Consider the following 13,661-nt stretch of genomic DNA (forward strand, 5'->3'; position numbering starts at 1 on the left):
TGACAGTAATTATTCTAATGTGGATGTATAGGTTTAATCTAAATTTGCACAGAAGTACTAAAAATATAAATGACTATATTCCAATGTAGCCTCACTTCAATATACCACACTAAAATGCCCACAGTAAATGCTGCTACATTGGGGGCCAATTTAAATGAAGTTTTACTGTATGCTAAATGTTGCAATGGCTTCTTTGAAAAATTTACTTTCTAAAAGGTAGGAAAAAAAAAAAAAAAAAACACCAACTGAGATACCATTTTGATGTTGATTCCATGGTAGTTGGCAAAGTAGGAAAACCACCAATTTACTAATGTTTGGGTCAATTAATTTTTTGTGTGAAAGCACAAGTTTTAGCACTCTAGAATACTGAAATCCTAAAAATGCATTTTTTTGTTAATGGGGAGGGGGGTGATTAGCCAACAGTCTTAACCTTGACCACTGGACAAAAACACAAATGTGCCTTCAATACTTTTATTATGCCAGGCGCAGACTTAAACGCGTTTGCTTGTCCTCTTGTATACAATGTCGCCAAGCGTCATCGTCTGAAAAAAACAGGAGTGCAATGTTAACATTTAAGAGTGCAGAAAATTGTTGCATTGCAAAGCAACAATACTCACATTGACAATTGTGTTGCCTTCCAGCCGCGTGACTGACTCAATTCCTTTCAGGGTAACTTTCAGTGTGTTGCCTTCACGCTGAACCACCGCCTTTGCAAAAGGAATATGCAACACACACAATGAACACAGCGTTTTTACATTTATATAAAATAAAAAAAGTTTGTGCTCAAGAGCTGCATTTGAGTTACCAGACTGATGGTTCAGAACATTTGCATTGAGTTATTTTTTTTAAACAAATTAAAAATAACCTGTATTTTTTTTTATTTTAATTTACCAACTACCATCACCACTGCTCTTGACTGACATTGACTATCTGCCTTCCGGCTGACTTCACAGCTCACCTGTTTTTGGTCAGAGAACAAGGCTGAAGGCATTTTGACATCAATTTAAGTTGACAGCAGAGGGCGCTACAGGTTAAACGGCAGATCCCTAATCTGCTTCTCAATCTAAAAATGTAAATTGCAATTTCAGATTTGAATATTTACACACTGAAGTAAACATTGCATACATAAAACTAACGCAGTTGGTGAGTCAACTGCAAATTTGTTATTATTTCATCCACGTTTTATTGCAAAAAATAAACAGATTTTTTTTTTTTTTTTTAATGGCTACCTCATCTACCAATAGCCATCCCCACCCAAAGAAAGTACCAGGGCAAAAATCAGTCTACCACTATTAAACACTGAAAAGTGTAACCCATCTATTAAAACTCCCCACATTTTTGTTAATCCATTCTTCATTCTTACCTTGACCTTCTCGCCAGTGATAGTCTCCAGTTCAGCCTCCTGTCCGATGGTGAAAGAGTTGACGAGGACCTTTGTGCCGGTTGTGACCGTCACCTTAAAATTGTTGCCGTTTTCCTCGATTTCAGAGATACTCTTGACATCTTTTCCTTTCTGGATGAGGTCATCAGGAAGACCTGCAAGAAATAAACAGCTGACCCAAACCAAACAAGTTAAATGCTTAAGTCACAAAAGAACAAATCTTACCAATGGCCTTCATGAAAGGCTCAAAGTTCTCCTGAGACTCAAGCTCGTACTTTCCAGAGAAAGACATGGTGTCAGGCAAGTGAAGGTAAAGGGCCAAGAAGCTATCGCGTGGACTTAAATACTCACACACACACACACACACACACACACACACACGCACACACACACACACACTCCGTGGCAATCATTAATTCCAGCTGCCTCCAATTACAGACGCCGCAGGCCGCTTGCGGATGACAAGACACAAGTAGGGATGATGTTCCTAATATTTTGTCCTTCTCTTGGAGCTAACCAAAATAAAGTCACAACAATGTTGAATGTGTAGTTTTGCAATGTACCTAAAAAAGACATTTATTTGGTCTTTGCTAGTAGATACTAACATTTTATTGATCTATATATATTTTTAAATGGACAAATGAACTCTTTTTTTCAAATAATTATTATTACTAATATCTACTAAAGTCAAAACACTATTATTATGTTTTACATTTTTTTAAATGAATTTCATTATTTTGAAATGATGAATAATACTCAGGTCAGTAAAATTGGTAATTAATTTTTTTAATTAAAATGATCATAATTTTCAAGAACGTCACTAATATACAACATACTAATGCTGTCAATCAAAATTACTTTTTTGCTGATAAATGAATATTAAGTTACATTTTCTACAATTTGTGGCAATGTATAAACTGTAAATTTCCACAAGCTTTAATAAGATGAAGTGCAGGCGAGATAATGAGCGCACCTTCTTGTGTGTGACCTTTACTCAGGTGATGAGGTCACGAATGGAGATAAGCTGTGTTAGGATGTTTCTGTTGTCACAGCAAGATTCAATCACTGCAGGCCAATACTGCGACGGCCATCATTGTGCTCCAACGTGCTCTGTGCATGGGCGCGTTTAAAATCTCAGTTGTAGATAATGACGGATATTTTTACTATACTAACATTTACGCACACATACGTATGCACGCACACACACACACACACACACACACACACACACACACACACACACACACACACACACAAGATGGCTGGTAGATAAAAAGATGCATGTACGTTTGGTGAAGTAGTGCAGTCAGATAAGGCTTTTGCTGAGTCAGTCTTTAAAGGAAATGAGATTTCTGACGGGCAGTATGGAGCAAGTGGGTTTCAATATCGACTCCCTCTGTAAGATTGCATTTCCGGGGTTGCTGATGGTGTAGGGGTACACTTGCCCGTCGTGTGAGCAGGCATCGTGAATTTGATTCCCGCTATGACAGTTTGTGTGACAAAAAAAAAAAGATTGCATGTCCTCCCCTTTCTTCCCAATTGCTAGGTAGAGGTTCATTCAAGGGAAGTCAAGTCAACTTTTTTTTTTCGATATTTAGTATGCAATGCACTAGTCTAAATACGAATGATGAATATTGTGTAGCATAAATTAAGCTGCAAAATCCACCCATCTTTATCCATTTCCGAGGGCGGCCATTTTGCCACGTGCGGCCCACTGAAGATGACATCACAGTTGCTCAGGTAACAACCAATCATATCTGACATTTGCAAGCCAAGCCATGATTGGTTGGTTACACAATCTGAAGCAGAAAGCTGTTTTTATACTAGTAACACAAATCAGAGCGATCATGTCATTGTGAATAATTTTTTTAACTTGACTTCTTGAATGTTTTTCTCTAAAGTTAATGCAAGAAACACAACTCTTTTTGTCTTCCTCAAAACTTTATTTCAACATGCAAGATAGATGGATGACTGTCAGTATCCACCTTGTGTTTTAAAACATAAAAAAAATATGTAGACAAGAGGTTCAAATGGGCAACTAATAATATTAATATGCACTAAAGGTCTACGGGGCGCCTCCGCCCCTCAGCGTCAACTCACTGACCGAGTCGATGAGGAGTTGCATGAGCGGCCAGATGAAGGAGCCTCACGATGATGTCACCCGTGTCACCGCCATCGTATTGGCCCAATTGATCATCCGCCTCCTCATCCGTGAGACACGACTGGTCTGCGCTACAGCTCTCTTTGAACAAGGCCAAGGGGGGAAAGTACTTGTGAGTACAATCACTCTGTGTTCTTATCAGCCCCCCCCCCACCCCCCTTGAGCTATTTACGCTGTGAACATTTTCAGAAGAAGAAATGCAGCTCACGAGGTCACGGAGGTTATTCACCCTACACAGAATAAGTGTTGCTTTTAAATTTAGGGCTTAAGTTTTCATTTTTTGGATTGTTGACATTATCATCTCTTTATTCCGTATTAGATTATTTTATTATACTTAATGATAAAGCTTATGTGTCTTAAATGACATACCTGCATCACAACAAAGACCCGAAGCGGCGCAGCGGCCACCTTCAGATCCGCAGGATCTCCCTCCAGCCTGGCAGGGGGTGAGCAGGTAGCTCTCCTCCAGGCAGTGGGCAGATTCCGGCGAGCCCAGCAGACAACCGAAGCCATCACCGCAACAGATGTTGGGGCCGAAGCAGCGGCCCCTGTCCCCGGGACCGCATGACATGCACTGAAAGCAAAACAATAAAATAAAATAAAATAAAATAAAATAAAATAAAATAAAATAAAATAAAATAAAATAAAATAAAATAAAATAAAATAAAATAAAATAAAATAAAATAAAATAAAATAAAATAAAATAAAATAAAATAAAATAAAATAAAATAAAATAAAATAAAATAAAATAAAATAAAATAAAATATTCATGTGAGCCATAAAGCCTTGTCAATATGAATTTCTGAACTAACAATAAAATAACAGAAAAACGAAGTTAGCCCTCAAGCTCTTAGTAGCTCACTATTCTGCGATACATCAAAAAAGCAAACCTTGCGCAAGGGGGCATCCATGATGGAACGTTTCCCGCCAATGGGACAGTTGGAGATGTAGCACGCCGAGCATACAGACAGGAGGAAATACAGGCACATGGACACGGTTGCTCCGCTCATCTTTGCTGAAAGAAGAACTATTATTTATTAGAAAATATTAAACACTAGTCGCACAAAACCAAATATCCTACCTGTTGTTGAATGGTGAATTCGCCAAAGTCTGATTTCGATGCGTCTTCTTGCTGGTCCACTTCACCAATGCCTATATATACTCCTCTGGTCGCTTTTTAAGAGTGGCGCAGAAAGCCAAAAGCCACTTAGGATCTCTTAATGAGTCGCTTGTGGTTGGCTGGTAGGGCTGTCCAGGACTCAGGTCAACGGTCAGCACGGGTCTGCAACACCGTTTGTCTCACGAATCATTCCAGTGCGTGACTGTGCATGCTCTACATGACCGCGAGTCAAACAGGTCAGCAAGGTGAAATTATAAGGAGATGGGAAAGTGCAAGAAGAGAGTACAATGGTCGTCTTTTTTTAGTACCTGTTATGACATTATTAGGATTGAGTCACACTGTGAGAGATCATCAAGAGTGCCGCAGGAAATCATCCAATTTTAATCAATTAATCTGAAAATTCATCTGACACCAAATCTAGTCAGGTAACATGGTGGATGACTTATTAGCATTTCCGCCTCACAGTTCAGAGGTCGCAGGTTCGTATCCAGACTCTCGGCTTTGCATGGAAGGTCGATTGAAGATTGTAAATTGTTCTTAGGCATCAATGGGAGTGTGAATGCTACTTTAAATGTGTCCTGTGATTGGCTGGTTTCAAGTCCAGGGGTGTTTCCTGCCTCTTGCCCTAAGTCAGCATGGATAGGCTTTAAAACATCGATGTCAAAGAGGAAAAGGATTTTTTACTCCAATTTGAGTCGCAAGTACTGATCCGATGCTTGACAATGCAAGCAACTGTAACAATTGTGTTCATTTTATTTTATCCAGCCATTTTGTATGGCTACATTTGGATACACACACGCAACACTAATTTGCTAATCTCTCGCATGGATTGAAGCCCACATTGTCCAGGTCCTTAGGTTAATTGACCTCATGAGTTAATTAACACAGCTAATGACAGGCCACAAACCAAAGAGGACAGTTTGCCTCTTTCAATGATATGAGTTCAATTACTCACGCTTGACTCACTCACCTAAGTTAGCTGACAACATCTCTTCCTTCACTCATTTTTATTACACGGTCACGTGACTTCAGGAATGTTTTATGGTGGCTTTGATAATCTACCTCTTTGCAAATAAGATTTTAGTTCAGTGCTTATTTCATCCTTAATAAATTCCTAGAATGTCTTTTTTCTTGAAAATGCATTATTCTAAACACAAGTGCCTGACATTACTGTTGTTTTGTGTTTTGACCTCTTGAGTGGAGCGTGATGGGACATTTGCCCCTCCTGGTGGCTGTGTAGATTTGCTCATTGTTGGTATTTTTCTGAATCTGCAAAATAACGACAGAATGCGTCACACACAACAAAAGGAGCTGTAATGAATGAATCATGTCATATTGGAGCGACATGACAATATTAGCACAGCATTAGATTCCATTTGAAATTCAATTTAACTGTGCAGGTGTACCTAATGATATGCACTTCTATGCAATTGGCATTTTGCTTGTACACTTTTGAGGTCACTCCAAACACCGGAGCTGTTTTTTCTCCCACTCTTTTCTCTAATTAAAGAGATGAGTGTTTACAGTACATCCTCCATGCTTGCTGTTCCACATTCAAAGTGCATTGTTTTCTCTTGGAAACATCCACCCGGGCCCTCCCTGCATTCCTCCATAAACTCTGCAGATCCCCATTTCATCGACAAACGGAGATGTCTATCTAGTGTTTCCTTATTTTTCTGCAGGAAGGCACTCGACTTGTTGACTTCCTCTCCCCTCCCTTCCTTCCTTCACTCCGAAGGTACTCATCTGAAAAATGAGAACAAAGTGATTGTTCCTGTTCTCTTTCTTAAGTCCCTCCAAAAAAAGGCTCATCTGTGGAACGGCCCGCGCATTGTCAGGAGGGAGCGGGAGGGAGAACGGCCGCACGGAGCCGCGGCGGCACAGCAAAACAACTCTTGGCCAGGTATGAACATACACATTTACACATTGGAGTAGACTCACAAAAGGGGTCAAGGAGGGGCTTCTGTTTTAAATTCAATTTATATTTGTTTGTAGATTATTTTTGCAGGTGGAAGAATCACACACACACTTATATTCAAGCAATGTTTTTTGTTTTTTTGCTTTCCTTTTTGTCACAAATGAGCATGCATCTGTCACAACTGGTCATAATAATAGGTACACCTGCACAGTCTGATGAGATCCAAATCTGCCTTGACTAAGACAACAATACTCAGTCTCAGATATTCATTAGGTGATGATTATGCATGCTACTGATAGTTTTTATTTTATTTTTATTTTCTATTCTTGAGTAAGGGAGCGGGCAAACGATACAAACTATAGTTCAATAAGAAAATTACAAAATAAATTCTTTTCTGGAAGTCTCAATCAAAGTTGACCATTATTATCTTTGTTAAAGTAAGAAATTGAATGCAGGTCTTGTATTGGATTGTGTTAGCTATTGTACCTAATGAAATGGCCATTGGGAATATACAGTATGAATGTGAGCTCATCGGTTCATTCTGTGTGTGATGACTACATATTCACTCATAATTTTTGCAACTTTAATGACCTTTTCTTTATATATGTGTGATTATTTAAAGGATTGTTATCAAGTGTCACATTTTGATAATACACTGATTTTCAAAAAACTGGAAAAACCGTCACAACAAAACACAAACGGCAATTTCCATAATCAGGATTTTCTCATCAATTAAAGTCATGCTGTGCTGTCAAAATGTAATTGCCAATTTGTTAGCTTGTAAAATTGAGTGTATGGGTGGAAGAGAAAAAAGGAAGTTCATCCCTTCAAAACAAAAAACATGAACAGAGACAAGAAAAAGGTGATGGAGAAGTGAAAAGGTGACAGGTGATCTTTTGACAAAGTTCCTAATTTCAGGATAGAGGATCTTTGAGAAATTAAGAAGTGAAAGACATATAGAATTGAAACCATGTGGTTTTGAGTTGTAAAGGTTCCACAAATTTGAATCCCGACCTAACATAGTAAGACTCAAGGGCTGATCGTCCGTTCTCCTTCTGCAGGGCCGTGATGGAAACCATCCATTTGTCACCATCGACAAGTCCTCGATTCAGAGAAGATCAGCACAAGTTCTATGTGACCCCACCTCGCATTATTATAAATGCCCCGAAATGTTCTCCATCCACTGGAGAGAGGGCTAGCACTCTGCAGGGTCCACGTGACTTCCCCCCCATGTTGAGCCCCGGTCGTACCCACAAAGGAGCCTCCCCAAAAGGCAAACGGACTTCCTTCAAAATGTGGAGTGAGGGTGGTGAAGAGGAAGAAAGCAGCAGCGCCAAACCGGTCCCCCTCTCCTATCTCTCTTCATCTCATCCCATCCCTCCCTCACCCACACGGCCCGGTATGATCGAGCTAAGCAGGCTGCAGCTTCATCGGCGGACCGCCGCCATTGATGCCCCAGTTCAGGTGAAACGGGAGCCTCTCAGTCCCCCTCCGATGTGGCCCCGACCTCCGTTCCTCATCCACCCGTCATACTTCCCACCTCTCCACCACAGCCTCATCCCGTATCCCTTTTTCATGCCCGGCCCCGTCATGCCCTTCCCGCCTAGGGAGGACGTCAGGCCGGCGCACCGCGACGTCCCCCCTCGAGGCGGGCTGAGCGAGAAGCCCACGTTCAACGTTCACGTTGACGACAGCTACTACGTGGACGTGGGCGGCGAGCAGAAGCGGTGGAAGTGCCGAATGTGCGACAAGTCCTACACTTCCAAGTACAACCTGGTCACGCACATCCTGGGCCACAAGGGCATCAAGCCCCATGGTTGTCATCTGTGTGGGAAGTTATTCAAGCAGTTGAGCCATCTGCACACTCACCTGCTCACCCATCAGGGCATGAGGCCGCACAAGTGCCAGGTCTGCCACAAGGCCTTCACCCAGACTAGCCACTTGAAGAGGCACATGATGCAGCACAGCGACGTCAAGCCTTACAGGTACATGCTGGATTGTGTGTTTGTTCTTATATGGGAGTGGAGTTGGGATGAGAATCTCTTGGGAGGGGAACATCACAGATCAGGTTCTCAGCTACTTCTTACCCACCCGCCAGCTGCAACGTGTGTGGCCGAGGCTTCGCCTACCCGAGTGAGCTTCGCGCTCACGAGTTGAAGCACGAGAAAGGCCAGGACAACGTATGCGTCGAATGCGGTCTGGACTTCCCCACACTGGCCCAGCTCAAGAGACACTTGACTGCCCACCGCGGTCCCACTTCATACAGGTGAAACCCTGAGACTACCCGACGTGACTCGTCTCCAACTAGATTTCATGAGAGGATGAATGTCAGTCTTGGAAATTTGATCGGCAATTACAAAAACCACATGAAATTTGACAACATAAGTTTCTGAGTATGACATGAGATCCAGCTGGTGACCGCCAAGTATATAAATACTGATTTTCTGTTTTACAATAATACTTAAAAAGTAAAGCGGAGAGAGTCTCTGTCACCAAAATGCACGAGTGCAGTTAATGAATGGGGCATTACATTTCTTTCTGGCTTTGGATTATATCGATTGGACAATTATTCTGTGAAATTGTGCATAAAGAGACAACAGCTGTTCTTCATCCAGGTGCTCTGACTGCCAGAAGACATTCCAGTACCCGAGTCAGCTGCAGAATCACATGATGAAGCACAAAGACATCCGTCCGTATATCTGCAGCGAGTGCGGCATGGAGTTCATCCAGTCGCACCACCTCAAGCAGCACACGCTTACCCACAAAGTATTGGAGTTTTAAAATGGGTCGATGGTCCAAGTATGATAAAAATGTTGATTTAGGAAATATGTGGGTTTATTTCCTCTGCCACCAGGGCGTGAAGGAGCACAAGTGTGGCATCTGTGGACGCGAGTTCACGCTGCTGGCCAACATGAAGCGCCACGTGCTCATCCACACCAACGTGAGGGCCTATCAATGCCCAAAGTGCTTCAAGAGCTTCGTGCAGAAGCAGACACTCAAGGCCCACATGATCGTCCACTCCGATATCAAGCCTTACAAGTGCAAGGTGCGTGGAAGTATGTGGAAAGTATTGTAGAACGTAATTGTAGTATAAAAGAATTGGGTCATGAAATAAATAAATAAATAAATAAATAAATAAATAAATAAATAAATAAATAAATAAATAAATAAATAAATAAATAAATAAATAAATAAATAAATAAATAAATAAATAAATAAATAAATAAATAAATAAATAAATAAATAAATAAATAGACACACACATTTTACCTGCACGTTTTTTACACGCTTATCTCTGAAAGGCTCGGCACAACTCGGTTTTAAAAATGTGACACACATCCACTTCTGGTGTAAACTCTAGAAAGTACCTGAAAAGTGCTAAGTGGAGCCAGCTCTGACAGGCTGATGGACCCTTTTCTGGAGCTTGACCTTGGTGTTTAGAAGAAGCCCTGGGAGCATGACCAGATAGCAGGGAGGCTTTTGGCAGCGACGGCCTCCTCGCTCATAGGAAGGATATCGGCGCACAAAACCGCCTCTCTAACAATGGCCTCCCGCCTCCCCCGAGAACGAGGCCCGCAAATAGATTTCATCTCGCTTTCTCTGCTGCTCGGAGTGGAGGGGGGGGGGGCTTCCTGTTTTCTCACGGTCCTCTCGGACAGTCCTGAGTCCCTCTCTCCTCCTGAAGGAAAGGACCACCCTAATAAAAGAGAATGGAGAGGAAGGAGTTGCCCTTCCCTGTTCTGTTGCTTCCTCTCGCTCTGTCCTTCTGTTTTCCTTCTGTTTGTGTGTGAGCGTGTCTGAGATTGTGTGTTTGAGTGCTGATGAGAGAGAGAAGAGAAGAGGGGAGGAAATCAAGGATGGCGGGGGATCGCATTGGGTGTATCGGAGGGGAAACGCCTGCACATTAATTCACCATTAGGTGTAGTGTTAGAGATGCAGAATCTGGACATTTCATTAGGTACACTTAGGCAACATTGAAACGGTGTGCGGAAGCTTCTTGGCACATCCTCCTTTGTCCCTTTATCTCTTTTTGTGTGTGAAAGGTCGGCCGTGGCTTTTTAAGAGTAAAATATGATGTAACTTAGTCTAAAGGTCAAGATAAAACTAATTGAGGTATCAATAAAGTTAGGTGTTTGACTTTGTGAGTGAGTGATTGGTAGATGTGGGGGCAAAGGCTGGCAAGCAATCTTGGGTATCATGTTCTGCCTCTTACCCAGTCGAGGCCCAAACACGATAGAAAATGGACAGATGGATAATTTCCGTTTGTTTATTTGCCTTTCAGCTCTGCGGCAAGGAGTTCAACAGGATGCACAACCTCATGGGCCACATGCACCTCCACTCAGACAGCAAACCCTTTAAGTGTCTCTACTGTTCCAGCAAGTTCACGCTGAAGGGAAATCTCACTAGACATATGAAGGTGAAGCATGGTGTCATGGACAGAGGACTGGATGAAAGATGTAAGCGGCCAAGCACCTCCACCATGTGGACCATCTGTTAGTGTCAGAATTCTTCTGATATGTAATTTTCAAAGGGGTGCATTGGCTCCCTCTAGTGGCATGCAAAACTACAGTTCAGTTGTATTTAACTTTTAAGGTTGGTTGTGTTGAATTAATTAGAACTGCTGGATTTTAATAATATATAATTTTTTTAAAAATTCAATTTTCATTGCGTATTTTCAATAGTTTGAACTTGCGATTTTTTTTTGTTTTATCTTAATGCCAAATTTTCCCAATGGAGTCATTTCCGTTATGTCGTAGTTTAATTACCATGGGTTTTTCTTTTAATTCTATCCCAAAATTTTTTTTAACTGCATACATGTTCAAGTATGATGCCTATATGAATAGGTCACAACTTCACTGTGTCATTTCAGTGTTCCGACAGCGAGGGCACTTCTGCCTTACCTCTCCCATGAACCTCCTGGGCCGTTTCAACCAAAAAGAGCCCTTTGACCTTTCTCAGAAGCCCCCTGGCCTGCCAGGTCTTCCGCAGTCTGATGGCGAAAGCGTGCCCGGTAGCTCTTGCCAGGAGGAGGATGAGGAGAGTTTGTACAGACACAGTCAGTACAGCCCTGACGAGGATTTAAATGAGCCCTCGGCCAGTGTGGAAGTGAGAGGTCGGGGGTCTCCGGCTGGACAGAGACGCTTTCATGCAACCTGGAAACGTATTGAGGCATGCTCTCGGGCGGCCGAGAGAAGTCACAGAGAATTGAGTGGCCATGCTGATGAGTCGGAGCAGGAAGAGGAGCTTGACAATGTGACTCGAGTACAGACCGATATTGTTAGGGAATCGACAGGGCCGCCAGAAAGGAAAGAAAAAGCGAAGGAGGGCGATGAAGAGTGAGAAGTGGATGCGGATGTTGCAGCTTGAAATGCAATGCAACCTTTTCAGGTTCACTTCATTTGACCTCTTAACATTTCAGTGCAAGCATCCAACTGTTCAATGTTTTGCAAGTGAGACAAAGAAACTGGAAGAGTCACAGAAAGGCGTAGAAGTAGACATTACTGCGGCTCAAAAACATCTTCTCCATTTTGCTTTTCATCTGATTGGTAGACAAAAATATTGAAACAGTACTTGAGAATGAATTCATGAAATTATACCCAAAAGTGGAAAATATCACCCCTGTGTTTTGGGTGTGTGTGTGAAAAAAAGAGTGTTTTATTTGAGCTGACTTCAAAATTAACAATATCAACGCAAGCTGTGAAGAATTAATTTTGTACATAAACATTTTAGAATGGCTCTCTGGTTTAAAGTACATGGCTATTTGGGAATTGTTGATTAAAATCGTATTTCTTCTTTATATGAGGAATTACGGTATTTCTTGCAATAATCTTGTAAATCACTGTACATATGGTGGAAATGATTTAACATGTGAGCTCCTGGAATCATTGTGGAATAAACTGTGATTTTGCATTTGGTCTCATCTTGTTAATGGACAACACAGTGCATATGAAACCAAGCATGATTCTGTTAAAAGCAGAAACGCACTTAGCATCTTTATCGTATGAAGAAGCCCGGAGGCTGAATACATGTCCAGATATTAAAAACTTGATTTCTGTGCTTTTTCTCCTCCCGTTGCTTCCCTTTCAAAGCAGAGGAAGAGGAAGAGAAAACACCTCGCTGTCTTTTTGCTTGTGCAAAAACAAGCAGCGGGTGTCCCTCACAAAGACTTCATATGAGTCACAACATAAGCATTCATTGTGCTCAGCGAATCAATCGAGACAATAGTGGTGGAATCCTCCATTAAACTTGCTGCCACAAAAAAAAAAAAGAACTGCGATTTTGTTTTACGTCAATGTCAATCTCTTACACGCGACTAGTATTTTTGCTTTTAACTATCTACTTAATATTTATTTGATGTTCAGAGGTGTTCAGGATAATAGTAGTTCCTGTGAGTAAAGCTCAAGTCCTCATAATAATTTTAGTTTCCTTACAAACTAATGTATTGGGGGCAATGTAAATTTTAAAAAATGCTTTTCAGTTGGATACGCAGTTTCAGAGAAATATGTCACATCCGTGTCGGTAGAGTCGACCATCTATCTGTGCTCTGCTATTCCAGCCCAAAAGAAGACCATGAGAAAATATTATTCAACACTAATTTCCCCCAAATGTTCCAACACGTTCACGGTCAGAAGACATTCCAGGCAAGCAGCGTGTCACCACCCATTCTCATCAGATGAAATGCAGAAGAGCAGCTTCTCTTTTCCGCACACCGTCGACCTCTGCGCCCCACAAGGTGAAACTGTAGTGGGAGGAACTTCTCACATCCTCCTTTCCTTTCCTCACCTTTGCGTTTCAATCCCAACCGCTGGCTCGGAGAGAAACCACACTGGAGAACATTGTTTTTCATTAAGAAGGCTGCAGCGTGGGGTGTGCAGACTCAGCTCAATTACTGGAGCCCAGAGTTCAAAGCAAACATGGTGAAGCTACATTTGGCTGATATGCTGCATGCAAATGGAGTAAACTACAAACATGAGTGAAGTCAGCCCCGATTGTAAATGCTTTTAAATCTAGATTAAAAAAATATGCTTTCTTTTGACTCTCGATTGTGTTGATTGTGATTATGTAATCGTGCCCAAGCTGT

At 41.7% G+C, this 13,661-nt stretch overlaps 3 protein-coding genes across 3 annotated transcripts; 1 reads left to right on the forward strand and 2 right to left on the reverse strand.

The window, feature by feature from the left end:
- Nucleotides 1-457: 457 nt before the first annotated feature.
- LOC133154643 (fatty acid-binding protein, liver-type-like) lies at nt 458-1,759 on the reverse strand. The gene is made up of 4 exons (XM_061279505.1): nt 1,607-1,759; nt 1,364-1,536; nt 618-707; nt 458-542 (listed from the first exon to the last, which is right to left on the reverse strand). The coding sequence occupies exons 1-4, from the start codon at nt 1,671-1,673 to the stop codon at nt 492-494; spliced, it is 381 nt and encodes a 126-aa protein (XP_061135489.1). The 5' UTR covers nt 1,674-1,759; the 3' UTR covers nt 458-491.
- Nucleotides 1,760-3,477: 1,718 nt separating this feature from the next.
- LOC133154216 (isotocin-neurophysin IT 1-like) lies at nt 3,478-4,552 on the reverse strand. Its single transcript, XM_061278752.1, has 3 exons — nt 4,433-4,552; nt 3,912-4,116; nt 3,478-3,623 (listed from the first exon to the last, which is right to left on the reverse strand). Exons 1-3 carry the CDS (start codon nt 4,550-4,552, stop codon nt 3,478-3,480), a joined length of 471 nt encoding a protein of 156 aa, XP_061134736.1.
- Nucleotides 4,553-6,404: 1,852 nt separating this feature from the next.
- On the forward strand, nt 6,405-12,490 carry znf366 (zinc finger protein 366). Its single transcript, XM_061279663.1, has 7 exons — nt 6,405-6,565; nt 7,642-8,565; nt 8,679-8,846; nt 9,196-9,346; nt 9,435-9,626; nt 10,863-11,037; nt 11,451-12,490. Exons 2-7 carry the CDS (start codon nt 7,649-7,651, stop codon nt 11,918-11,920), a joined length of 2,073 nt encoding a protein of 690 aa, XP_061135647.1. The 5' UTR covers nt 6,405-6,565; nt 7,642-7,648; the 3' UTR covers nt 11,921-12,490.
- Nucleotides 12,491-13,661: the final 1,171 nt, after the last annotated feature.

The sequence above is a fragment of the Syngnathus typhle genome, linkage group LG5 (genome assembly GCF_033458585.1).
Source record: "Syngnathus typhle isolate RoL2023-S1 ecotype Sweden linkage group LG5, RoL_Styp_1.0, whole genome shotgun sequence".
In the NCBI taxonomy this organism is placed as follows: Eukaryota; Metazoa; Chordata; class Actinopteri; order Syngnathiformes; family Syngnathidae; genus Syngnathus; species Syngnathus typhle.

Bases quoted from the DNA above. Each gene is read 5' to 3' on its own strand.
- LOC133154643 (XM_061279505.1), bottom strand. From the start codon at position 1,673: ATGTCTTTCTCTGGAAAGTACGAGCTTGAGTCTCAGGAGAACTTTGAG. The intron at 1,537-1,606 runs GTAAGATTTGTT...TATTTCTTGCAG, and splicing joins GCCTTTCATGAAGGCCATTG to GTCTTCCTGATGACCTCATC. The intron at 543-617 runs GTGAGTATTGTT...TGTTTTTTTCAG, and splicing joins AAGGCAACACAATTGTCAAT to ACGATGACGCTTGGCGACAT.
- LOC133154216 (XM_061278752.1), bottom strand. From the start codon at position 4,552: ATGAGCGGAGCAACCGTGTCCATGTGCCTGTATTTCCTCCTGTCTGTA. The intron at 4,117-4,432 runs GTTTGCTTTTTT...TTTTGCTTTCAG, and splicing joins TGGATGCCCCCTTGCGCAAG to TGCATGTCATGCGGTCCCGG. The intron at 3,624-3,911 runs GTATGTCATTTA...CCTTGTTCAAAG, and splicing joins GGGTCTTTGTTGTGATGCAG to AGAGCTGTAGCGCAGACCAG.
- znf366 (XM_061279663.1), top strand. From the start codon at position 7,649: ATGGAAACCATCCATTTGTCACCATCGACAAGTCCTCGATTCAGAGAA. The intron at 9,627-10,862 runs GTGCGTGGAAGT...TTTGCCTTTCAG, and splicing joins TCAAGCCTTACAAGTGCAAG to CTCTGCGGCAAGGAGTTCAA. The intron at 11,038-11,450 runs GTAAGCGGCCAA...GTGTCATTTCAG, and splicing joins CAGAGGACTGGATGAAAGAT to TGTTCCGACAGCGAGGGCAC.